This window comes from Triturus cristatus, chromosome 11 (assembly GCF_964204655.1).
Source record: "Triturus cristatus chromosome 11, aTriCri1.1, whole genome shotgun sequence".
In the NCBI taxonomy this organism is placed as follows: domain Eukaryota; kingdom Metazoa; phylum Chordata; class Amphibia; order Caudata; family Salamandridae; genus Triturus; species Triturus cristatus.
Window position 1 is genome coordinate 102,804,893 of NC_140594.1, and position 27,065 is coordinate 102,831,957.

General features: G+C 43.0%; 1 protein-coding gene across 1 annotated transcript in view; it reads left to right on the forward strand.

Moving 5' to 3' along the window:
* LOC146783419 (solute carrier family 2, facilitated glucose transporter member 11-like) overlaps positions 1–27,065 on the forward strand; it is an 890,872-nt gene that overhangs the window by 673,340 nt on the left and 190,467 nt on the right. Inside the window, exons 7-9 of the mRNA XM_085636334.1 lie at positions 1,494–1,681; positions 10,977–11,087; positions 13,132–13,233. Of these exons, the coding sequence (XP_085492460.1) occupies positions 1,494–1,681; positions 10,977–11,087; positions 13,132–13,233 (401 nt within the window). The remainder of the gene's footprint in view (positions 1–1,493; positions 1,682–10,976; positions 11,088–13,131; positions 13,234–27,065) is intronic.

A 27,065-nucleotide genomic window follows, 5' to 3' on the forward strand; every position in this document is an offset into this window, starting at 1 on the left:
CCATGAATATTATGTGTCTGCATAAGAGAAATATATCACAGTGGTAGTTACCATGGTACTTTCCACATGATGGTGATATGAATACAATGTGTGATAAATAATGAGAGATGTTGTTTATCCCTTGTGTTTTTCCATTTCAAAGATTTGAAATAATATACTATTGGTGTTAATTTGACTGCCTGAGTAAGGCATTTTGAGAACAATACTTTTGACCAGCAAGCATATGTACTACAAAACCAATATTCCACCGATTGAGGTGACGAAGGGATCGTTTTTGGTCCTGAGGAAGTAAGCCAGGGGGATGGCCTCTGAAACACGTCGACCCTGTAGAAAGTGACTCATTATACTACACCATCTACACCTCCCCATTGTTACTATTTCCAGCTAGGGAAGGCAATAAAGTAATTTTTTCCACCAGCCAGGAGATTTTTAAACTGTTTCACATATTTTTCACGAACCTACCACTCCACGCACTACACATAATCACTATCACGAATAAAAGTGCTCCCGCGTCTACGTAGGTCGTAGCACGCCCCGTCCCGTAGAGGGCCGGGAAGACCCCAATGATGAAGCATGACACTGAATCAGGTTTCAGTGTGTGAGAGATATTTTACAATTTCTAAAGGACTGCCCTTACAACATAAAATTGAAGGTGCTTTATTTTTTCACACCATCCTTTTTTGTTTAGAACCCTTTTTTTGATTAGAACCATTAAGTAACAAATATATCTAGTAAAAGAATAGTTGAATCATTGTGTTGTAATATATGTATAATGTGCCTGAAGTCACCATTCCCTCCCTTGGCCTATCCCAAGGCACTAGACAGAAGTACTGACATTGGTGTGATTCTCCTCTTCTTTAAATCACAAGCCAGCAGGCAGAATCACTGACATTGGTGTAATATCCCATCCTCTGAAAATCCCAAGGCAGCAGATTCAAGCACTGATATTGGGATGGAGTCACCATCCACCTTTCATTGGCCAATGTCTGGGCAATGGATAGGAGCCATGACATCAATTAATCAATCAATCATTGGTCTTATAGAGAGCACAGCTACTCAGTGAATGTACTGCACTAGCCAGGCCTGTATACAGATCATGCGCATTACATGGTTCTGGAGTCACATCACCTCCCATAGCCAATCTCATGGCAGCAGGAAGATGTATGTATATGTATCAGAAATTACACTCAAACATACAGTCCCAGTGGTGGCAGGCAGGAGAACTGGCATGGGCTGGAGTCACCTCTATACACTGGCCCATCCAAGACAGTGAGCCAGAGCACTGCAAATGCCTGGAGTCTTCCTTTCTCCACCTTGGACATTCATCGGATATTTGGCAGGAGCACTGACAAGTGCCTGGAGTCACGCTCATATTACACTGGCCAATCATAATGCAGTATCATCAGTTATTATCTTTTCTGCTCTGACCAAACTTGATACAAGGGAGGTCCTTCTTGTCCTAAAATTACCTTTTATTTTTTGTTCACACCTAGCCATGAACCAGCTCTGGAAAGGAAGAGACCACACGGCTGAGATGACCAGCATGATGGACGAGCGTAAGGTGATTAATGGTGTAAAGTTGAAGAGTGTGGTGGATTTACTGAGGGACCACTCTGTCCGCCGGCAACTCATCGTCCTCCTGCTTGTCTGTGGAGGTCTTCAGTTCATTGGCGTCAATGTGGTAACTCTCCCTTCTTAGAGCACTTACACCATCTACATGTAGATGATTTTTTTCTGGTATCCTTTAAAAGAGTGATGTCCCCAGACCTATGATTCGCTTCCAGGGTAGGGATCAGGTCTGAAAACCAAAGCAAGATTCAGGGAAAATGTATTATATTTGAATATATGGTGGCTGCAGGTACATTTCAATGGAGGCAGGCAGTTACATATGTTCTAATATTTATCATCAGGTAGATATGTACAGATGTTAGGTAGTCAGGTATGCAAATAAGTACACCACGAGGAGCATTACATTATCAGCTCAGTCCCTGGGCAGCATCTGCTGGTTATAACTATCACACAAAGAATCCCGAGGAACCACAAGATGTCCCATGGCAGGACATGTAAGATTGAAATGACAGACACATTTACAACATAACGGAATGCCACAATATGTTTAGATGCTGACTTGAACAACAAAAAGACACTGTCTGCCAGGTGCTTCTTTTTCTACACACACGTACTAATGGGCATCTTTATCACTATAGGACTTTGTAATCATATAAGATGGGAAAATATGCTACAATGACAGTCAAATAAAATATTCACTCCATGTGTTCAACCAGTAAGCACTTCCTGGTGAAACAAAGCCCAAAGCCAACCACCCCTTTAAAAGCCTACTTGCCTATGCTTAGATGATGTAAAAAAAATGTACGAGTGACATTTCAACCAATGGTAGGTAGACTCACTGTTACATCAGGTGTTGCTCCTCTGTCATTTATGGATATCTTTCCTACCTGATGTCAGAACTCAAGACTGGTTGTGGTTTCTCAAGAGTGGGGAAAATACGACACTCCCTAAGTCAGTGCACTCTCAGAGTGAGGAATAAAACTCCTGAAGATATCATTACCACAGGGAAAAGAGGGATCAGTTTAGAAAATGAGACACACAAGGTTCTGGCTTTTAGTATATAAAATTCATAGATAGCAGCAAACTGTGAATTGTCAAGTTGGAAGTTGAAGATATATCTCTGTGTGAGTTTAATTGCTGTGATGTGCATGGGTGAATTGTCTGAGTAGATCAAATGGGCCAAGAGTTTGCTCAATTTGTCCCTCTGTCAATCAATCAATCAATCAATCAATCAAGCAGGGATTTATAAAGCACACTACTCACCCGTTAGGGTCTCATGGCGCTTGGGGGAGGGGTGTTTCAGGCAGCTCCGGTCATCTTAAGAGTCAGGTCTTGGAGGTCTTTCTGAATGCTTGCAGTGTGGGGCTTCGTCCGATGTTGAGGGGGACTTTGTTCCAGGTCTTGGCCGCGATGCAGTAGAGGGATTTGCCTCCTGTTCTGGCTCTGTGGATGCAGGGGATTTCGTCCAAAGCTTGGTCAGCGGAGTAGAGGTTTCTCTTGGCTGCATAGAAGGAGATTCTTTTGTTGAGGTATTGGTATCCGGTGTTGTGGAGGGCTTTGTAGGCGTGCGTGAACAGCTTGAATGTTACTCTTTTTTCGACAGCTAGCCAGCGGAGGTCTCGTAGGTGATGAGTGATGTGGTCTTGTCGTGGGATGCTGAGCACAAGTCTTGCTGCGGTATTCTGGACGGTCTGGAGTTTGAGAAGTAGGGATTTGTTGATTCCGGCGTACAGAACGTTCCCGTAGTCCAGCCTAATGGTGATGAGTGCATTTGAAGGTGTTGCAGAGTATGCGGATGGTGTTGAATCATGTGGAGGATACAGCGTTGATCTGACGGTTCATGGTGAGGGAGGAGTTGAGTATAATGCTAAGGTTGTGGGCGTGGTCTGTGGGAGGGTTTCCAAGGGTGGGGGGCCACCAGGTGTCGTCCCACATGGAAGGGATGGATCCGAGGATAAGGACTTTTGTTTTCTCCGAGTTGAGCTTCAGGTAGCTGTTGCTCATCCAGGATGCAACGTCTTTCATTCCTTCCGGGAAATTGTGTCTGGTGATGTGGGTTCCTTGGTGATGGACAGGATGAGCTTGGTGTTGTCGGCGTAGGATACTATGCTAAGTCCGTGTTTCCTAATGATGGTTGCGGGGGGGCCATGTAGATGTTGAAGAGCGTGGGGCTGAGGGAGGATCCTTGGGGTACTCCACATCTGATCTCTGTGGTTTCGGGGAAGAAGGGCAGGAGTCATATTCTTTGTGTTCAGTCGGCAAAGAAGGAGAGGATCCAGGCTCAGGAAATTCCCTGTACGCCGGCGTCGTGGAGTCTGGTGGCTAGTGTGCGGTGGGAGATGGTGTTGAAGGCTGCTGAGAGGTCTAGTAGGGTGAGGGATGCAGTGTGGCCTTGATTGAGGAATGTGTAGATGTCATCCGTGGCAGCTAGGAGGGAGGTCTCGGTGCTGTGTTTGCTGCGGAAACCGGATTGAGATGTGTTGAGAATGTTGTTGGATTCTATGAAGTTTGCTAGCTGTATGTTGACGATCTTCTCATTGACTTTGTTGGCGAAGGGGAAGAGAGAGATGGACCTGTAGTTCTTGAGGTCCTTCGGGTCTGGGGAGGGCTTCTTGAGGAGGGGTTTGACTTCTGCGAGTTTCCAGTCATCGGGGAACGTGCCTATTTCGAGGGTTTAGTTGAATGTCCGTCGCAGTTCTGGTGCAATGGCATAGACGGCCCTGTGGAAGATATATGTGTAAGTGACATAATGCTATATATTCTTTGTAGTTGTGTAAATTCAGCTTTGTGTGAATGTCCAAGTGTTAATGATGCTTAGCTAACAGTGATGTATGCATAAAGGGGAGGAAGCGAGAGGTTTAACAATGTAAAAGAAAAAAAGAAATATTACAGACTTACCTCGCCGCTGGTGCCAGGTCCCTTGTCTCTGCTCCTTGCTCCTGCACACATGACTGCCTAGGGTGGCCTGAGAGAGCCGGCCAAACAGTCATTGCACACTTAGCAGTGGGCAAACCACTCTTCCCTTGCCCTGCTCTGTGAGCAGAGCAGCCCCGTCCGCCCCAAAGGAAACATATAATAATACTAACTTAAAGTTATTATCATTTTATATTTCCTTTCCTTTTCACTGCTTGAAAGGAGTATGGTGATGCTACTCCTCCATAGCGTTGGAGCCTCCACTGGCCCCACTAGTTCATATCCTTGGAATAGAGCGCCATATGGCTTCTACTATACATTGTTGCAGTTTGTCACACTGGTGGCCAGACGAGGCCTGAGGCTATTAATAAAAGAGCGAGTGGTGACCTGTGGCCACTGCCGATTAATACAGCTTGTATGCATGTGCTTTTTTCACCATTAGCATGAGCAATAGCTATTGCGCTATCCAGTGTCCATCTACTGTAGGTATGACACTGGCAACAAGGACTGGGACAGCTCAGTGTGTGCTGTGAGCAACATTGCCCCGCGGTGACCTGCATTTGCACTGAATGGTGAGTGATGTATGCATGCCTGTAGCCTGTGGGCAAAGACTGGGATTCTAACCGGCATCGGCCACAATGGCAGAGGATGCTCCCTAGCTGCCAGTGAGTCTGTGCTCCTGACCTGGACCACACGTGGCTCTTTGCCCCATTAGTGGCTGCAGTTTCATTGTGCCTGCTCTGAACCCAGGGGAGAAGTAAGCCACTCCTCAGTGCATGTCACATGTGCCTGCAGCGCTATCCGACAGCCAGACTGTACACCGCAACCTGAAGCAAACAGAAAAATGTGTCATCAGGAAAGTCAGCGCCGCAGCATGAATGGGACATGCTCATTGCAGAGAAAGTGGATGTGAACTTAATTAAAGCAAGAAACAGGAGTGAGGTGTCATGTGCGCTACATGTGAAGGCTGAGGTGCAGTGTGGGGCTGAGATCTATCTCAGTGCACAACATGGGATGGGGAAGAGCTGAGAGGCACTGCATCCAACATGAACAACCTGTAAAACAAAAACAAAAAATTGTGAAAAAAGGAAGAAGGAGTGTAAGGGACAGTGCACAGCAAAGGAAAAGAAAAGAAAAGTACTCACCTCTGGAAACACAGCACATATGCAAGTGCAAGACAAGTGAGCTGGCCACAGTAACATGACGGACCAATGACAAGATCAGGAGTAACAGCTACCCACTGATCAGGCGTACTCTCTGTGCACTGTACTCACATGACTCAGTAGCACCACTCCCCCGTTAAGCAAGCTAACTGACCCCACCGAGCAGCCCCAACATGGCATTCAACACTACTTTTGCGCCACCTGAGAAAATGATGGAGCCGTCAAGAGATCACTGGTCATGCATTTTAAAGGGGCAGAACTTTGTGATCTGTTGGAGACACAACCAAACACAGGAGGGGATGCTGAGTTTGATGCTGCTGTAGCAACCCTAAACAGACACTTCAACCCACAGCTCAATCCAGATTATGAGCATATCAAGCAATGCCTTGCCTGAGAGGCAGAAAATGAATCAGTTGACATGTACTAAACATGCCTGAGAAAGCTGGAAGACATGTGCGTGAGCATCAGTCAACAGGAAGAAATCCACACCCAGATAATACAAGGATGTAAGTCAGCAGTGCTTTGATGTCTCATCCTGAGGCAGCTGTGAATATTGTTGTATGAAATCCTAGTCTTAACCCAGTCCCACGAACTGTCAAACAGCAGGACTGAAGACAAGGAAGTAGCTCTAGGAAAAGGCATGGCCATAGGGGAGACCCTGACAAGCATAAAGGTGAAAGAAGAACGAGTGGATGAGATCCAAAGAGGACCAGCATTGTCCTGCCCAAGGAGTGCCTTGAGAAGCAGGCGGAAAATGTGGCAACTGTGGTCTGGAGCATAAGACCCAAAATATCTGCCCAGTGAGAGGGCACACATGTTCGAAGAGCAGCAAGATTAATCATTTTGCCAAAGTGTGCAGAAGCACCAAACAAGGGACCAACACAGGATATCCAGGAAAGACGGCTGCAGCCTCACAACAGCTCTCCCTAGACGAGCAGGAAGCTGAAGGGTCACTCAATAACAGTGGGCAAGGGGCATACTTGGATGATGACGAAGACAAGGTCTTTGTAATATCTTTTGCTAGGAGAGAAGACAACAAGAAGAGGCCATCTCCTATGTGCACGATCAACAGAGGGGGCACAGCCATCATAGCTCTGATTGATACCGGTGCATCGGTAAGCATCATGGACTCAGTACAATACAACAAATTACGCCCCACCGCAATATGTTCCCCACCAAAGCAAGAATCTACACTTCCGGAGGCACCGAGCAGATACCCGTCATGGGGACAATAGATGTCAACGTGGCAAGCTAGGCTGCTCAACCAAAGCAAAATTACACATCACTGAAGGAAACATGGGCACATTGATAGGGAGCGCCACACAGCAGAAGACAGGGAGATGGTATTTTTCGTGAAACAAGTGCATGAATCTCATGATTAAACAATACTACAAGATTTTCCCTGACTGTTCTCTGGGATTGGCAAATTAAAAGGAAAGTAAATTTGCTTGCACATCGATGAAACAGTCAAGCCCACGGTGCTGCAAAATCGGAGGGTCCCCTTCCACCTGCGGCACAAGTGGAGAAAGAGCTGTGGGATCTTGAACAAAAAGGGGTCATAGAAAATGTTGATGACCCCATGTTGTAGTTATCCCTGTTGGTAATTGCACCAAAGCCAAGAAAGCCCAGAGGCATCAAGCTATGTTTAGACATGAGGCTCCCTAAGAAGGCTGTTTAGGGGTAGCGCCACATCACGCCACCCATGGGTGACATTATAGTTGATGTAAACGGTGCCCAGTGGTTTTCAAAGTTACGTTCGAATGCTTGCTACTACCAGTTGGAGCTTGAGCCTGCTAGCAGATACATGACAACATTTTCCACACATATAGATATCAGGCGATATCGTAGACTCAACTTTGGATCATCCTCAACCGCAGAGGTGTTTCAGGACACCATCGGGGAGACCCTCTCTGGGCTGATTGGGGTACTCAACACAAGTAATGATATTTTGATCTTTTTGGACAGTCTGGAAGAACACCATGAGTGGCTCAGAGCCACCCTGAAGCAGTTAAAGGAATGTAGCTTGATGCAACACCAAGAAAAGGGCTCTTTCTTTCAAAACGAGTTTTTCAGCTACATCTGTTCAATGGATGACCTGAAGGTGGGCCAAAAGAAAGTATGGCCATCAGAAGAACATCCATACCCCAAAACCCCACAGATGTATGGAGCTTCCAAGTGATGAAAATGTACTGCGGGAGGTTCATCCCGAGCCTGCCCACCTGTCAGAGCCACTACATGCCCTTACAAAAGTGGAGAACCCATGGGAGTAGGTACTGGCAGCAGAGAAAGCATTCTGACAAGTGAAAGGGATACTCCTTGATGAAGAAGACTGAGCTGGTAGATAATGCTAGCCTGGTGAGGCTAGGGGCAGTGCTCATCAAAGAGAAAATGGAAGGTGCATGGTTCCCCATTGCCTATGAGAGCAGGGCGCTCTCCAGACCGAACTAAGATACGCCAGACTGAAAAGGAAGCAGTGGCCATCCAGTACGCATTTCCGCCACTTCTACCTCTACCCGTGTGGCCGGCAGTTCTGGGTGTTCACTGACCATGAGTCCCTGGTCCTTTTGTTCACTGGTTCGGCCTGGTTGGCATATCTGAAGTTAGAACGGTGGGCCATGCAGCTGCATCCCTACTCCTTCTAAGTAATCTACCGGCCAGGCACCAACAACCCAGTAGACTACTTGTCAAGACACCCACTGACTCTAGCAGGGGTGGACCAACTGGAAGGTGGCACAGTGGCCAAAGCTTTTGTGTGAATGATTGTACACGAAGCGTGCCCCCAGACAAGGATGATTGAGGACATCCAGGAAGCTACTGAAGAAGACAAAGCATCTCCTAAGCCAGTAAACAGTGTAAATTCTTCCTCAAGTGGATCCTGATCACTGACACCTTAGAATCATAAGATGAGAACTCAATTGTGTAGAGTAAGAAATTAGCTTAGCACAAGTGAGGAGAGGTCATGCTGCGTAGCGAACAAATCATGATACTGCAGAGCCTGTGGAGCAAGGTGGTTCACCTGGTGCACCAATGCCACCAGGGTGTGGTCAAAACAAAGGCAAGGCTTTAGGACAAAGTGTGGTTCTGGGGGATAGAATCTCAAGTGAATGAGATGATAAGCAACTGTCATTCCAGCGCATTCACCAGTGGGGTCTCACCCCAGTGATAACCAAGAAGCCTAGTCTTAAACCCTGGTTAATAATGAGCTTGGATATTGGTAGATTCCCAGATGGCAGTCCTCATAGATTCTCATACCAAATTTCCAGTCATTAAACTGGTTCATTTAATGGTGTTCTCACAGGTCAAACAGGCTTTGGAGACCAACTCCACTCTAGTTGCCCCCCCCAAAGAAGTTAAGACTGACACTGGTCCCCCATTTCATGGACAGGAATTCCAAGACTATCTAACATCTCTTGCCATCCAGCACAGGAGAGTGTCTTCCCAGTGGCCCGAAGCTAACAGGGAAGTCGAACGGTTTATGAGGACCCTGAACTGAGCACTAAGAATTGGAGTGGACCAGGGTGAAGACTCCGAGTGCTGTTAATATTGATTTCTGAGAGCATACCAAAAGACCCTGTACAGCACCACCCGCTGTGCACCAGCGGGCCTCATGTTACAACATCCCACTAGAGACGGTATCCCGGCAGGTCCCAAATGGCAGCTTGCCATCCTTGACATCCAGACCACGCAAGAGAAAAGACAAACCACCAATGATCACGCAAGCAGGGAGGATGAAGCAACGACCCTGTTCCAGGTAGGGGACCATGTCATCATAAAGCAGAAGCCTGGCACATTGTGAAAGTAAGTGGCACTTTGATCACCATGCAATGGGGCATGGCACTGCTGTGAGGAATGTCTCATAGTTCAAGAAGGCACCAGGCCCTGCCAGGACCCTGGGCCATGCTGGAGAATGCTGACAGCGACAGCAATGGTGAGCTGTTCATTCCCAACTCACCAATGAGTGACGTACCGGTGATAACCCAGGAAGACCCTGCCTTTTCTAGCAGTCACTGTCTCAAGGCTTGCAACACTGGTGAGCTGATCTGCACCTCAATGAGTGGGAGTATCGAAATGCCGTCAGTCAGGTGGGAGTGATGAATGGATCTGGAATCTTAGGTATGATCTCCACCCAAACCCCGTGCCATGTCAGGGACTAAGAGACCATGTGTGTCAGGTGGAAGTAGTTGCACTAATCTGTGCAGTTCAGTATAGGTTTGCAGGGATATAGGGTGCCATCAGCTCTCTACTATACATTTCTGCAGTTTGTCATGCTGAGGGCTGGGTGCAGCCCAAGGCTGTAAATAAATGAGCGAGTGGTCGCCTGTGGCCACTGCTCAATAGTACACCTTGTGTGAGTGTGTCTTATTTCCCATTAGCATGAACAATAGCTATGGCGTAATCCAGTGTCCACCTTACAATGAGAGGAGCAGGAAGGGGTTGTGGCCTGTTGCCTGAGCTGCCAGCTTTGGAACTAGGGAACTAGGTTTGAATTCTGGCATCAGCTCAACATCCTGTGATTCTGGGCAGATCACTTAATATCCTTGTACTTAAAACAATTAGCTTGCGTAATGTAATCTGGTGCTCATGTAAAGTGCTCTAATGCCATGGGGGCAAATTCATGCTATTAAGTACAAAACATTTAACAATTCTAATTGCTTGAGACTGTCACAGTTTTGAGCTAATATTAAAAGATTCCCTTAGCACTTTGATCTAATATTTATCAACCATCTTGGAAGAGACACTGATGATTTATGAACCTGTTGAACGGCAGCTGCATTCCCTACACTGTTTGTTCCCAGGGGCTACATGCAGCCTGTGCAGTTGTATGTCAAAATATTATGTTTTTCTCATTGACCTAAAAAAAAATGTTACATCCAGACCATCTACTACCACAGTATCATGAAGTTAAGAATGACCAATAAAGTACAGACTTACTACTCTCAACTTTACATCTATGTAGACATGTTGGGCTATAAGGTGCATAGATATCATTGAGGATATAGATGTGGATCTAAGAATCTATATTTATTCATATTTATTTATCTTCACAATATAGTGATAGTCAATATTCTGGATGCAATATTTTTGGTTGATGTGAAAAACTCATCAATATTCTGGAACCCCTACTGTGCTAATGAGACTAGAGGCCAAGGTGGTAAACTTATAGTTGTCTCTGACCTGTCAATAAAACCTCAGTAAGAATGAAAACAATAAATGGTAGGACTGATTTGATGTGCCAAAGAGCATGGGAACATTGGTGAGATATGTAGGTTCTCTGTCTATCCATTTTGATCCTTGTAGCTTGTTAAGTGTTCTTATATTCCATATTTCCAGGTGTACTTCTATGCCTATGATGTTTTCCAGAATACTGGAATTGCCAGTGGTCAGATTCGCTACATGTCCCTTGGAATGGCCATCTCAGAGATCTTCACAACCATCTTGTGTGTAAGTACAACTGGAACTGCTCCCACATCCAACCTGTTTCACAGCCTGTTACCTGCCAGTTTCCCATGACCACCACTTTCCCATGCCGATCTTTGTTGAGCATCTTATTCCATTTATCCATTTCTCTTGACTATATTCTGCTATATACTTGTTATGTTTTGTTATGTGATGTTATATTATGTTAGGTGTAAATCGCACCCTTGTATTCATTTTGCAATTTCCCTGTCTGAATCTCTTTAGCAGCCCCTACTTGCCAACCTCAGTCTGGTTGCTGTGCATATTTCTTATGATCCTCCCAGTGTCTGTGCCCACACTACCTCTTATGTGTGCACTATGTCTAGCCCTGCTTTAGCCAATATTAAGATTCCTTCCTCTGCCTATGCTTGCCTGTTTGCTATACCCACCAGAGATGGATGGGCTCCTGTCCTGGCTGGAGGTTAACTTGCCTGGTGATAGCACCCATGGACCCTACCTCATGCAGATTCTATCTTGCCCTCAAAATCTCACAAATGCTATACTGTTGATGGGTAAAGGCCAATCACATAGGCTGATGCTTCTTTCACTTTGGACACCTCGTGCATGGAAGCCTTGGGGGCTTATGACGATGGCGGAACGATCGCCACCACCCATCGTCATGAGATTTACCCCCTGCCATATTATGTCCGCCGCTTTTACGCCGGTGGCAATTGTCACGATTGCCTGATGGGCAGAGTAGGGGCACGAATATGGTGGTGGTGCCTATCAGGCATCTGCCCGCCATCCTAATGAGCCCCTTGGTGTCTCTTAATCCGTGGTTGCCTACTCAGGGGGTGCTTAATTGTTTAGAAAATTAAATAATATAAATAGACTAATAAAGTACATACAACTAAAGTAGCAAAATGTAAAACAGATTTTTTTAAATGTTCTGTAAGTGTGAAGAAATTTGAAATAAAAAAAAGTTCCTCAAATGTATTTATTAGAGCAGGGCAAGAACATCAAACAGAATACAGTATGTATGATGAGCGGCCTCAATTGAATTTAGAAATGCTCCACCCTTCCCATTCAATTTTTTTTAAAATTTTCATATTTGTTCATGAAATAAATAAAGAACTGCTCTTAGTGCTGGGTTGTGCGCCTGTCCCAGTCAGTGGCGGAATGGGAGATCAACCTAGACTGGTGCCAACAAGCAGAGGAAGTAGTGTATAAAAGTAGGGGACTCCTAAGGAAATGGGGAAAAATATGGTCCCCCTGGCGAGGCTACAGAGGTGCATTGAGAGGCCAAATGCCTCTGACACACGGACACACTTATCCCGCAATGAAAGACAGTAAGCCTGCTATAATCCACTCCGTGCTTAGGGTAGAATTGGAAATTCAACATTATGATTGCTTTCAAGATGACTGCGATTAAATGACCCATCCAAGATGTACCTTTGTTATCAAGTCAACCTGGTTGTATACATGTGGATATATTCAGCCGTCTAATGTCTAATAAGCCGGTTTAATAAAAAGATATACATTTTTTTAAAAAAGAACATCCGTTTCAAAATGTCAGTTTCCTGATTGAATCACTTATAGTCTTTCATTAGTATAAAATGTATAGGGGTGGGTGGAATTTGTGGAATCTCACTCTGAAAACTCCACAAGATCAGCATGTCACGCTACTCCCGCTGATTTTTAGTGCCAGGAGCTTGTTCTACGCTGCAAAATCAATGTGTATGGCATCATGTGGTGCGCTGGTTCTTTGCTGCCACTCAAGTAGATTTTCTACTCGAGTGGCAGCTTTTTCATCGCCAATGGTCGTGATCACCCACATTGAGAAAATCTTGCTTATGCCCGCCTAGCACACAAAATGGCGCTAGGGGGTGGCAGTTCTTGCTCACCAACTTACTGTTGGCAAGCTGCACATGAGGAAAAAATTCCGGCATACAGTCGTTGGTGGAGTTTGGCCGCATTACAAGCATAACGTTGAGTGGCCAAAACTCTGTGAACCAACCCTAAAAATTTGCAGTTTTAAAGATAAAATTTCATAGTGCTTTCTGACCAGTGGTTGTTATTTTTCTTGCAGGGTTGCGTAATCGAATATTTTGGGAGAAGGACCTTACTTTTGGGTGGCTATGCATCAATCACTGTGATCCTAGGACTGCTGACAGCCACACTCACACTGAAGGTACAAGAGATAGTCCAGGACTCGTACATGAGAGCCGAGCAGCTTATGGCTTGAGTCTCATCCTGCACATCTGAATTTATTTTAATGTTATAAGTGTTCTCAAGAGTCTGCACCAGACATGGTTTGGATTTCATAATGAAGAGACTTCACTGTAGCAGATGTTGTGTTCTGTGAATGGTTATTTATAAATTTCTATGGCCCCAATTACTGTGAAAGTTGATCGGACTGCCTCCCATCATCATATTAGGCAGGTGACCATCCGGCTCATTACGGCTGTGCAGTCGGTTGAAAAGTGCTTTTTTCTACTGTGTGTTGTGCTGCATCCCAGGAAAAGCGGCCGCAGCACAAGCTGCAGTAGAAAAGGACACTTTGAGCACATCCATGCACTGTATGCCAGGAACCATGTGGTGCATGGCACCCAGTGCATGGATGGGTGGGGGCATTACATGTGCCCCAAGGGCCACTTCGCAGTGTCCCAGAGGGGTTGGGAGCCCTTTTTGGGGCCCTGACTTTCATTTCCATCTCCTTTTAATGGCGGTGGGACCCCCATGAAAAGGCAGTCATAAAGGGACATCCTAATCCCTATGACGGTGCCTGCGCAGGCACTGCCACCACTGAAGGGATAGGATTCCTACCATTGCCTGGCGGGATCTTGGATCCTGCTGGAGGTGCCAGTCTTTCCCAACCTCAGGTACGACTGGCTGCATCTAAATGCAATGGTCGGACCAATACCCTGGATGTCAGGTGGGCCACCACTGATGGTCTGTCGGTGGCGGTCCACCCAACATCGTAAATAGGGCCTATGTTCACAATGCAGTTTTAATAGTGAGGATAAATTCTCCTTAGATGTGCATCGATGTTCAATTGATGACCATAGACCATAAAACAATTCCCAATTCACCCATTTATTTTCAACAGTCAAGGACAAACATTAATTTATACTTATTTAGTAAACAAAGTCTTTTTTTCAATAAGTACTTGTCGAGTTTGAATTTAATATCTGACTCCGATTTTAAACTTATAATTTTGTCTGATTACATTCAGACTATAGAATGAGTAAGATAGAGTAAGATTTCTATTGGGCAAAACTCAGTGTTACACATCTTTGTAAAAAATCAATTTATGATTTTTTGAATAAAAAAATGAATAGATTCACAGCATGGTTAGAATTTGTTTAGGTAACATCAATTAAAATATAAGTAAGTTATGACACTGTAGTGTCGTACCAACCTTTTAAAGCATACATCTTGCACCATAATAGTAATCCAGAATGCAAAGAATGACTCTTTCAGTAAAAGATTCTTTGTGTTTGCTTTTATAAGATTTGGCGTGATGGGAAAAACTGAAAATAACGTAAGAATGCCTCTCTTCCACTGTTTAACTTGTTAGCTTCACCTTCGCACAACATGCTGATTCCATTTAACCTCCTATCAAGTCTACTATTAAAAGGGGTTTCAAAATGTACTTCCTAATATTGCTCTCAACTGGACATATAATAGAATGAGTGGACGACCTCACTGCTTTTACATCGTCACATGAACATTTTCTCTGTTTTGTATTTGCTCCAACCTTCTTCAATAATTTACTATCAACACACAAGGGAGTGGCCCATAAATAAAAAAAATGCCCCAACCCCACTTTGAAGCAAACCTCTAATGACACCACGTGTGCAAACCAAGTCCAAAACGTTCTAGAACAGTTTTGCCCATCCTTATATTATCCATCTATCTATTTATACTTGCACAATCCCCTCAACCAAGAGCCACGCCCCAATTTAAATGATCTATCCTTTTATCATTCCGTCAATCCTTTCACCATTACATCCATCCATCTATTCACACATTCATCCATTCATTCTTTGACTCACCCAGCCACCATTTATTTCCATCCTTCATCCATCCATTCTTTTAGTGTTCCACTCTAACAATGACCATTTTATTCACTGATCAGTGACATACGATTTAAAACACAAATATCGTGATTCATAAATACCGTATCAGAAATATCTAACTTAACAATATTTACTATACATATAAAGGCAAATACAAAAATGGAGGGAAAAAACTATTCTTTCACAGTAATATCATAAAAAAGATCAAAATATCGTTTTTAATAGGAATATATAGGTTCAAATAATAAATATGAAATATTTTTATGTATAACATTACTATAATGTAAAATACATCAGTTTAAGTAACATCTTATACTATAGATAAATATATACTTAAATAAACATATACACATAAATATGTATGTTTTATTTCATTTAGATGCAGACATATTACATAAAACTTCTACTCAAAAACGTTATTTGACATTATATTACATTTTCTTACAAGTATCACTATAAAACACACACACATACATACATATATATATATTCACTGAAAAAACCATAGGTTTCACACATGTTACAGTTAGCTGGACATTTCACTCGTAAAAAACCAATGAAATTCCCCCGTTATAGTTAGTTCAGCTAACTATAACTCGCGCGCCCGCAATCCACTGCTGATGACGTCACATATTACATCACTCATGACATGGTCAGTGACATCACTCATGACATCACTGATGACATCTCAAATGAATTTGCAAGGTTTTTTAAATGCTAATTCCTAACTATAACGTGTGTGAAACCTATGGTTTTTTCAGTGAATTTGCAAGGTTTTTTAAATGCTAATTCCTAACTATAACGTGTGTGAAACCTATGTTTTTTTTAGTGAATTTGCAAGGTTTTTTAAATGCTAATTTCTAACTATAACGTGTGTGAAACCTATGGTTTTTTTTAAGTGAATTTGCAAGGTTTTTTAAATGCTAATTTATGAATGTATTATTATATTTTTTAAATATTTATTTTACAATAAGCTACCTATATATATAGTTATAGATTAACTTTATCCTGTAATAAGGAATGGCTCATTTTTTTATTTTTTTTATTTGGTTAGAGTTGAACAGCATAGTTAATATCTTCTATAAACTTATAAACACTTTTAATTAAAACAAATTTTTTAAGTGTTTTTGACGCACGGTGCACGCATGCGTACGTGCTCCGTGTGCGCATGCGTACGTGCTCCATGTGCGCATGCGTACGTCGTGCGTGCTCCATACGCGCGTGCTCCGTACGCGCGTGCGTGCTCCGTGCGTGCACGGCAAGTCATGTTATTTAGAAACAACACTTTTCATTGGTTTATAGTAGTTTCAGGTCATGTGATTTAGAAACAACACTTTTCATTGGTTTATAGTAGTTTCAGTTCCAGAAACTTCCAACACCACACCCACTCCCCTCATTATTACTTTTGATTCCCTGGGAGAAGGAGCTGAGCAGCTTTTCCAGTACTCCAGTACTTGAGAATGGCAGAGCAGCAGTCATCTTCTGGGAGTGAGCAGGAGACCCTTGTGCCACAGAGACAGAGGAAACAGAAAAACTCTTTTATGTGGCAATTTTTCACTTTTCCAGAGGGACAGAAGATGGTGAATGCTCCAAAAGTCACCTGCACTATTTGTAATGGTGTCTTATCAAGAGGAGATCCTAAAAAGAAATACTCTTTTAGTATCTTCACTATGATCAGGCACGTTAGAGATGTGCATCCTGTGGCTTATGCTCGAGCTGCTAGAGAAAACCCTCCAGCAGCTCAGCCGAGCACATCCGCAGCAGCTCAGCCGAGCACATCATCGGCAGCTCAGCCGAGCACTTCATCTGCGGCGGCAGCTTCACCTGCTTCTGTTCCTCTGGATATACACCCTCTGTTTAAGAGGGTGTATATACGGTGCAATGCTCTTCTCTCTTATGGGGACACCAGCAATCCCCTAATAGAGAGCAAGATACAGCAGCACACGTGCGGCACCCTATAATTTTTGTCATTTTTTTTGTTCCTCTGTTCCTCAATTGACACACCTAACATCTAAACACTTAAATTTGATTTTTAATTCTATTTTTTGTATGATTTTTTTTCCGCCGTGTGCGCACCGTGCGCACACCTCGCGATGGTGCGCGCACCATGCGCGCACCCCGCGATTTAAAAAAAAAAAAAAGTTTTTTTCACCCTTCATGGTCCTTCAGGGACCCCCTGACAAAAGCTAGGGGGTCAGGAACGCTGTACCCTGCCCCCTTTTTACGTTCTCCACCTTTCTTTTTCACTGTCACACACAAAATGGTGGACAACACTTCCTGATTTTGACCGATTCGAATGTTGACTGACATGCAATGTGAATTACGCTCGCGCACGTTATAGTGCGCGCACCGTGTGTGCACGGTGCGCGCCTATAGATATTTATGTACTTTTAACTGCATTTTTCTCAGGAACTACTGAACAGATTGACATCGTATATGCAAAAGGCACATCCCTGACCTGAGGACTACCTCTTTGCCAAATTTCAAGTAATTCTGTTCAGCCGTTCGGGCTGTACCTTCGACTAAAGGTCCTATGGGAAAATGCATGGGAAAAACGCGTTTTGGGACCCCCCTTTTTTTTCAGCCCCCGCTTGACGAATCACCCCGAGACTTCCAGGGTAGGAGCTGAGCGGAGCGCCCCATTAGTTTTGAAACTTTAACGAAGATCCGTAAACCGGCGCCAAAGTTATTCAAAATAGAATTTTCAGATTTCCTATGGAAACACGGTCCTAACTATCACTATCTACTGGCGACCGCCAGTAGATAATATACATATATAAACATATAAATATAATCTGCATATCTATATAAATATAAATTCATGCAAACATATACATATATGCATATATATGCATGGTATGTACATGAAAGTTTGAAAAACTCTAATACAAGCAAAGCTATAAAGCCACCTAATTACAAACAGAATTGCTTTAACTTAAACGCGGGCGAGACCTATTGCATTTTCAATGCTTGTTTACTTTGATTCCATCAAGAAGGCATTCAGATGTGTCACACATTTTCCATAAATTCTGAATGGTAGCACTCTAGTTGCTCATTAGATCACTGTAGTAAAGCTGCTGCTCACCAGGGAAGTCTGCTGCTGGTATTGGAAGTGCATGTTTCAGTCTGCATGTCAGGATTATTTCATGAAATAGAAGAGGATTTGAGAAGTCACTCAAAATGTGCCCTAATTTTTCTTTTTTCCTCACTAATCATAATTTCTATGGCAAAATGAACCTCCTCATTGTGTTCCTTTTAAATTAAACTACTCACTCTCTACTACTCAATCACTACTACTTTCTACTACTCACTCTCTACTACTCACTTTCTACTACTCTCTACTACTCTACTACTCTCTACTACTACTCTCTACTACTCACTCTATACTACTCACTCTCTACTACTCTCTACTACTCTTTACCACTCACTCTCTACTACTCTACTACTCACTCTCTACTATCTACTACTGTCTTTCTACTTCACTCTCTACTACTCACTCTGTACTGCTCTCTACTACTCACTCTCTACTACTCTCTACTACTCACTCTCTACTACTCTCTCTCTACTACTCACTCTCTACTACTCACTCTCTACTACTCACTCTCTACTACTCACTCTCTACTACTCTCTCTCTACTACTCTCTACTACTCTATACTACTCACTCTCTACTACATATACATATATGCATGTTATGTACATGAAATTTTGCAAAACACTAATAAAAGCAAAGCTAAAAAGCCACCTAATTACAAACAGAATTACTTTACCTTAAACGAGGGCGAGACCTATTGCATTTTCAATGCTTGTTTACTTTGGTTCCATCAAGAAGGCATTCAGATGTGACACATTTGCCATAAATTCTGAATGGTAGCACTCTAGTTCCTCATTAGATCACTGTAGTAAAGCTACTGCTCACCAGGGAAGTCTGCTGCTGGTATTCAAAGTGCATGTTTCAGTCTGCATGTCAGAACCTTTTAATGAAATAGAAGAGGATTTGAGAAGTCAAAATGTGCCCTAATTTTTCTTTCTGCAGCACTAATCATAATTTCTATGGCAAAATGAACCCCCTCATTTTGTTCCTTTGCAAATTAAATGCTTTAAGTGTTACCACTTTATTCCAATCAAGATGGCTTCAGGTGTGCCATACTTTTGTCATAAGTAAGACTGTTAGCGCGCTAGTTGTTCTTTAAAACACTCTGGGATTTCTGTCATTCGGCTATACTTGGGCTACATCTCGGTGATATTTGTGCTACATTTGGGCTCTTTTGTCTCAGGTGGCCATCTTGGGAGACTTGTTATGAAGTTTCCTAATTTCCTCATTTACTACAGTCTCCTCAGTAGGCATACTGTCAGTTTTTTGCTTTGATTCAATGAAGAAGGCATTCAGATGTGTCACACATTTGCCATAAATTCAGAATGTTAGCACTCTAGTTGCTCATTAGATCACTGTAGTAAAGCTACTGCTCACCAGGGAAGTCTGCTGCTGGCATTGAAAGTGCATGTTTCAGTCTGCATGTCAGAATTCTTTAATGAAATAGAAGAGGATTTGAGAAGTCACTCAAAATGTGCCCTCATTTTTCTTTCTGCAGCACTAATCATACATTCTATGGCAAAATGAACCCTCTCATTTTGTTCCTTTTTAAATTAAATGTTTTAAGAGTTACCACTTTATTCCAATCAAGATGGCTTCAGGTGTGCCATACGTTTATCATAAGTAGGAGTGGTAGCGCTCTAGTTGTTCTTTGGAACACTCTGGGAAGCTGCAGTAGAACACAAAGGAATCAACTGACAGTCTCTGCCCTTGTTGGATGTACATGTTTTACTGAGAATGTCAGACTTCATTCTCACATGACTCAGAAAGATAATGTGAATTTACAGAAAATATGCTCTCAGTTTAGCTTATAGATCACCTTCCAAACCTCTGTGGGAAAAGCATGTGAAAATAGTTTTCTCTCAAACATGATTCATGATATCCCAGCAGAAGGCTTTTTCACATGGTAAAATCACCTTAAAGCATACCACAATTCCTAAAATGAGTATAGGACCATCAACAAATGATTTATAATGCAACTAAAGTCTTAAAACCTTCTATTAACTACAATGCTTTTTAATGAGGTGCTATCATGTATATTGGTCCCAAGAGGGCTGCCAACACTTCTTGGATGAAGTGCTGACAGCCAATCAGATCTCACAATGAGATGTGTGGTTAGGCTCCGCCCAGATATATATGTGATTTTACTTTTGATTTTCTCAGGAACTACTGAACGGATTTACACCATATATGCAAAAGGCACATGCCTGACCTGAGGACTACCTCTTTGCCAAATTTCAAGTAATTCTGTTCAGCCGTTCGGGCTGTACCTTCGACTAAAGGTCCTATGGGAAAATGCATGGGGAATCACCCCGAGACTTTCAGGGTTGGAGCTGAGCGGAGCGCCCCATTAGTTTTGAAAATTTCACGAAGATAAGTCAACCGGCACCAAAGTTATTCAAAATAGAATTTTCAGATTTCCTGTGGGAACTCGGTCCTAACTATAACTATCTACTGGCGACCGCCAGTAGATAATATATGTATATATATTATCAACTGGCGGTCGCCAGTAGATAGTTATAGTTAAGACCTATTTTCCATAGGAAATCTGCAACATTCTATTCACAATAAGTCTTGCGCCGGTTGACGAATCTTTGCGAAAGTTTCCAAACGTTTGGCCAGCTCCGCTCCGCTCCTACCCTGAGAGTTTTGTGGTGATTCGTCAAGTGGGGGCCGAGAAAAATGGTTCCCAAAACGCGTTTTCCCCATTCAATTTCCCATAGGATCTGTTGTCGCAGTTACAGCCCGAACCGCTGAACGGAATTACACCAAAGTTGGCAAAGAGGTAGGCCTCAGTTCAGACTCGTGCCTTTTGCATAAATGGTGTGAATCTGTTCAGTAGTTCCTGAGAAAATTAGAGTTAAAAGTACATATATATCTATGGCCGGGGAGGATCCGTGCACCCTACCCGCACCCTCCCCGAACCGAGCGCACACCCTCCCGATCACGCGCTGAATGCTAATTGGCTGTCGAGTGTCTCTCTACATTCAAAACCAGGAACTGTTGGCGGCTATTTTCTGCCTCGGTAGAAGCGAGGCTGAAGAAGCAAGGGGAATAAGTGTGTAAAACATATAAAGGGGACAGAGTGGAAATACTCTAACCCTCTAGACCCCCTGGGGCCCCCTTTAAAAAAAAAAAAGCGGTGAAATGCGTGCAGGGTGCACGGATCCTCTCGCGTTGGGTGCGCGGATCCAAAAACATGGAAAAAATATATATAAAATAAAGTTTTGAACATAATATTTTGAAAAATATAAAGAAATATGTTTGAAAAACCTATTAAATTCAAATAATATTTTTTAATTTTTAAAAGAATTCATTGAAAAAATAAGTTAAAAAAATTGTGATACAAAAGTATTTAAATAAAAACATAATTAATGAAATTGACACACTGAATTGGAAAAATATAGAAATACAATCAAAATCATTAAACATGATATCTTTAGAGATAAATTATAGATAGCAATTAGCATTTAAAAAACCTTTGAAATTCACTGAAAAAACCAAAGATTTCAGGGGCGTTATAGTTGGGAATTGGCATTTAAAAAACCTTAGAAATTCACTGAAAAAACCATAGGTTTCAGGGGCGTTATAGTTAGCTGGACATTTCCCTCGTACAAAACCCTAGAAATTCCCCTGTTATAGTTAGTTCAGCTAACTATAACTCGCGCCCCCGCAATGCACTGCTGATGACGTCACATATTACATCACTCATGACATGGTCAGTGACATCACTGATGACATCGCTGATGACATCACTGATGACGTCATCCATGTGATAAATTAGTGCATCTTCTCACACCCTAATATAACCTTTGATACACTGACTCAAAATTTCAGATGGCCTTTTTGAAAACCATAGATACTCCAATACCAATAACTACATTCCCACTCATTAACTCTTAGGTCTACATACACCTCCACTCACTCACCTGTACAGTCACTCATACTTACAGTCACTCCGTACAAGACTATCATATGCATTTAAACACCTATGTAGACACTCACACACCGCCAACCATCCATTGAGGTACTGACACACCTAGTCAGTCGTGCAAATAATTAAACACAGTCCAATTTACTCACCTATACAGTTAAACACACTCAAGTTCACTTGCTCATAAAAATAGTACCACATTCTTACGCTCTTATACAATCATTGATACAAGCACACACTCATCCATACAGCCACTCTCACAATCACACACTCTCACATATACCCATTTATATACTCTTACACACATATATACTGCCTTTCACATATGTAGTTAGTCACACATGTACCACTGAGATATACATTCACTCCCTAACACACCCATACATGCACTCACCCAACCATACAGTCTATCACAGATGCACTCTTAAAACCATGCACCCATAGAATCACCCACTCACACATCTATGCATAGAGTCACACACACCCTACCCACACAAACACTCAGGCACCCATACAGATACTCAGACAACCAATCAATAACCCATATAGACACTCATATAGCTATATCAATCAATCAAATAGCCTTTATTTCGACAATGTCATAAAAGGGTACATAAACAGTATAACAACACTTTTCAAAATTCATAATTAATACCATAAAAGAAAAAAAAAAAATCGACAACTCATTATAAAAATAGGTTAAAACCGTCTGATCAAAAATCCATTAGTTCCATGAAATTCAATTTGCTACAAGTTAGCATTGAATATCAACTAATTTGCGCCGCTTAAGCCACATGGCTAATAGATATTTGGAAATTGCAAATACTATAGGGGCCGCTGTGTCTGACTTTAGAATTCTATAAGCATGTTGGTATTGCTTAAACCCCAAGTTTCTACACAGTGGTACCAGCCAAATTCTCCTGGAATTCTTATATGCAGGGCAGAAAAAAAAGACATGAGGTTTGTCCTCCATGCCACAGATGCAACCCGGGCATGAGATGTCCGGGGATGCTGACCACTTACTAGTGCGGACTTTGAGCGGAAGAGTGCCAAGTCTCCACTGTATGTAGAGTTTCCTGGCAAGAATTGGATATACAATATCCATAAAATTTTCAAAGGCATAACAATTTTTAAGATCAAGGAAAGAAGTGGTTAGTGAACCCAATGTTGCGGCACAGAAAGTGGAACTAAATCTATGCTCCTTGTAAATCCTAGTAAGGTTTTTTCGCGAGATCTCACTGCATGCTTTTTCTGGATCTTCCCACATGGCTTCTAGGCCAATTTTTATCAGTTCCTTCTTGATGAATACTAGCCAATGGATCTTTCTTACCCCGTTATAGGTAAGCAACTATTTTAGTTCCTCCCTATAATTGGATAGTTCAGGCGTTGACCAGAGTCTGTGCCAGAACCTTAGGGGTTTGATCCCTAGTTCATCTTCAATTGGGTTTAATCCAACTTAGGGGAAGGGTAGGTGTGCTTTGCGGAAGGGACAGCAATTGTCGCATGAATTTAATTTCAGTTTTGGCAATTGCTGTTATCTTCGTGTGACCCCACAACTCCCCGCCATAGATGACTGCTGCTCTTGCTTGCACTTTGTATATCTCAACGGCGGGACTCACTGGTTTCAGTGGTGAAGTATTTGACACCTTGATTATACCACCCGTCAGCTGCGCAAGTTTTAGTTGGGATTTAGCAATTTGGGGGCCCCATGACATATTTTCTTGTAGTAGAACCCCAAGATAGGTGAAGGTAGTTACCCTTTCCAAGTTCCCTCTGCCCAAGGTCGGATTCGAACGTGTGGATGCCGCGGGATTAAATATCATGTATTTAGTTTTATCGACATTAATCTCTAGTCCTCGCAGGCTACAGAAATCCCGAAAGTTGTCCAGTGTCCGTTGAATCCCCATGGGGGACTTGGAGAGCAGGAGGGTATCGTCGGCAAACATGATTGCGGGTAACCTCCTACCCGCCAATAGTGGAGCGTCATTATTTGGCACCTCGTTCAGAAACGGGATTAGGTTGTTAACATATAGGCAGAAGAGGGTTGGGGCCAATACACAGCCCTGCCTCACCCCTCTTCTAACCGGGAACCTAGGGGACAGTGCACCATTCCTCCCACACCTAACCTGGGCAAAATTCTCGTCATGGAGCCTCGTTAGGATGTTCAAAATTTGAGGTGGAACACCCATATCCCGCAGCACAGCCCACAGATTCCTCCTTGGTACAAGGTCAAAAGCGGACCGAAGGTCCACAAAGATCATATATAAGCTGCCTCCCTCCATCTTAACAGTTTTCCAGTATAAAAGGAGCAACCGGAAGATCTGATCCATGGTTGAAGTATTCTTTCTGAACCCCGCCTGGAAAGGGCTCAGGACATCATGGTCCTCCATCCACTCCAGGAGTGGTTCAGAACATGTCGAGCGAAGATTTTTTGTGGCACATCGATAAGGCTGATAGGCCTGTAGTTGACTGGAAGCAGAGGAGAGCCCTTCTTAAAAATCGGGACTATCTCTGCACCCAGCCAAGTACAGGGAATCTCCATACCGCCCAATATGGCATTAAAAAGAACTAGGAAATAGGGACCCCATATCCCAGGTTGCTGCCTAAAGAGATCACCGGGGAGTTTGTCGAGCCCCGGGGCCTTTCCTGTTGCAAGTTTGCCAATTGCAGTGGTCACCTCACTTAAAGTAAATCCTAGGGCCTCATCCTCGCTGGAAATGGCTGCCAGAGGCAGGAAAATGTCCATACTCTGCTCGTCCGTATAAAGGCCCCTGAAATGGGCTTCCCACACTGATGGTTCAATATTGGGTTCCACAGCTGATTTCAAGTCCCCTATTCCTAAATTAACTAAAGACCAAAATCTTCGTGCATCCCTGGATTCCAGAGCGGCAGTTAGATTGGACCACCTTTCCGTATCCCACTCCTTTTTGGCATCGGCCATAACCCCTTTATAGTGTGATCTTAATTCTCTAGTTCTCACTTTGTCACTCCCAGATTTTACTGCCATGAGTAGCTCTTCCTTAGCCTTTCTGCACGATGAATTGTACCAGGATGAGGCTGGGGTTATATATTTCCTCCGCCTAGGGATAAGAGGATTAGTAACCTCTGCTAGACTAGACACCAAATCCCGGTGGATAATTCCTAGTTTCCTATTAAAATCATCATTGGGGTACTCAATGATTAGACTTTCAACCTGTAGGAGTCTGGGCAGTACTATATTGTAGAGTTTGGCTATTCCGTCATGGGAATCTATAATTTTGGCCCATTTTACTCTTCGTCTGTTATTAGAGAGCAACAGTCCATCACCCATGTTATCCGACTCCACTGGTAGGGAGCCCTCAGGACCTGGTAGTAGCATTTCTAGGCAGAGAGCATTATGGTCACTCTCAACTCTAGGAATTACCCTAAAGTCGATAACCTTAGACCATAACTTGGTCTCAACCATGATGTAATCTAGGCGAGACTCTTGTCCTCTTTTATTAAAAGTACAGTTTGAAGGAGTGTTGGACGGGGTGCACCCATTACAGGCTCTCAGGGAATTGTTCAAGGTCAGGGCCAGGATCTGATTTGCCAGTGGAGACCATAATTTGGGGGACGGAGATTGGCAAGATGGAATTGCCCAATAATCGTCTTCGTCCATAAGCGCACCCTCATTCATTCCCGTGAATGGCTCAAAGTGGCAATTCACGTCACCAGCTATCACAATATTAGAATCACAGGGCATTTCTGTTAGAAAGTGGGATAGCTCCTCTATAGTAGACGATTCACATGCCAACCGTACAGGACGAGACTAGACGTTCACAATTGCCAGTCTAAAGGAACTTGGCCATTTTAAAACTAAGCATTGGAGATCATTGGAATTTGTAGCTACAATCTCTGCCGAGCACCCCAGGTTCAGGGCTACCCAAATAGCAAGGCCTCCAGATGGTTGGCCTTTCCCGCCCCATCTTGCTGGTACATAGAAAGTGGCAAACCCCTCTCTAGGATATTCCTCTCTGGCCCACGTTTCTTGGAATATACAGATGTCAATTTGGTCCACTAAACAACCCCATTCCGTACAATTTATTTTGTTAGCTAGGCCCGCAAGGTTCCAAGAGAGTATGGTCATCTCCTTTGAGGTAGTAGCCCCTCTAGGAACTGAAACACCATCCCTTTTTGCACCACTGGTATCAGGTACGTATAAGAAACTTTCTGAGAGTTCCTTCACTGCGCTTACCTCAATATCGTTACCCCTTAGTTGTTTGGGAGCCTTTATCCCAGTATGGTGTACTGTACTTGCTAATAGGTCCTTCTCTATACTTTCTTGACCTTTACTCCCCTCCGGCTGATAAGGGCTTTTTATCCCACTAAGGGATACTGGAGTGGGGCAGTAGGAATTGGCACAGGTCGCATTCTTACCACCCTGATGTCATTTGAGATGTCATCAGTGATGTCATGAGTGATGTCACTGACCATGTCATGAGTGATGTAATATGTGACGTCATCAGCAGTGCATTGCGGGCGCGCGAGTTATAGTTAGCTGAACTAACTATAACGGGGCAATTTCATTGGTTTTTTACGAGTAAAATGTCCAGCTAACTATAACATGTGTGAAACCTATGGTTTTTTCACTGAATTTCTAAGGTTTTTTAAATGCTAATTCCTAACTATAACGTGTGTGAAACCTATGGTTTTTTCAGTGAATTTCTAAGGTTTTTTAAATGCGAATTCCTAACTATAACGTGTGTGAAACCCATGGTTTTTTCAGTGAATTTGCAAGGTTTTTTAAATGCTAATTCCTAACTATAACGTGTGTGAAACCCATGGTTTTTTCAGTGAATTTGCAAGGTTTTTTAAATGCTATATTTTTTTTTTATTCTTCATTTTTTTCAAACATATTTTTAATTTAATTTTCTTATCTTTTATAAAGACTATG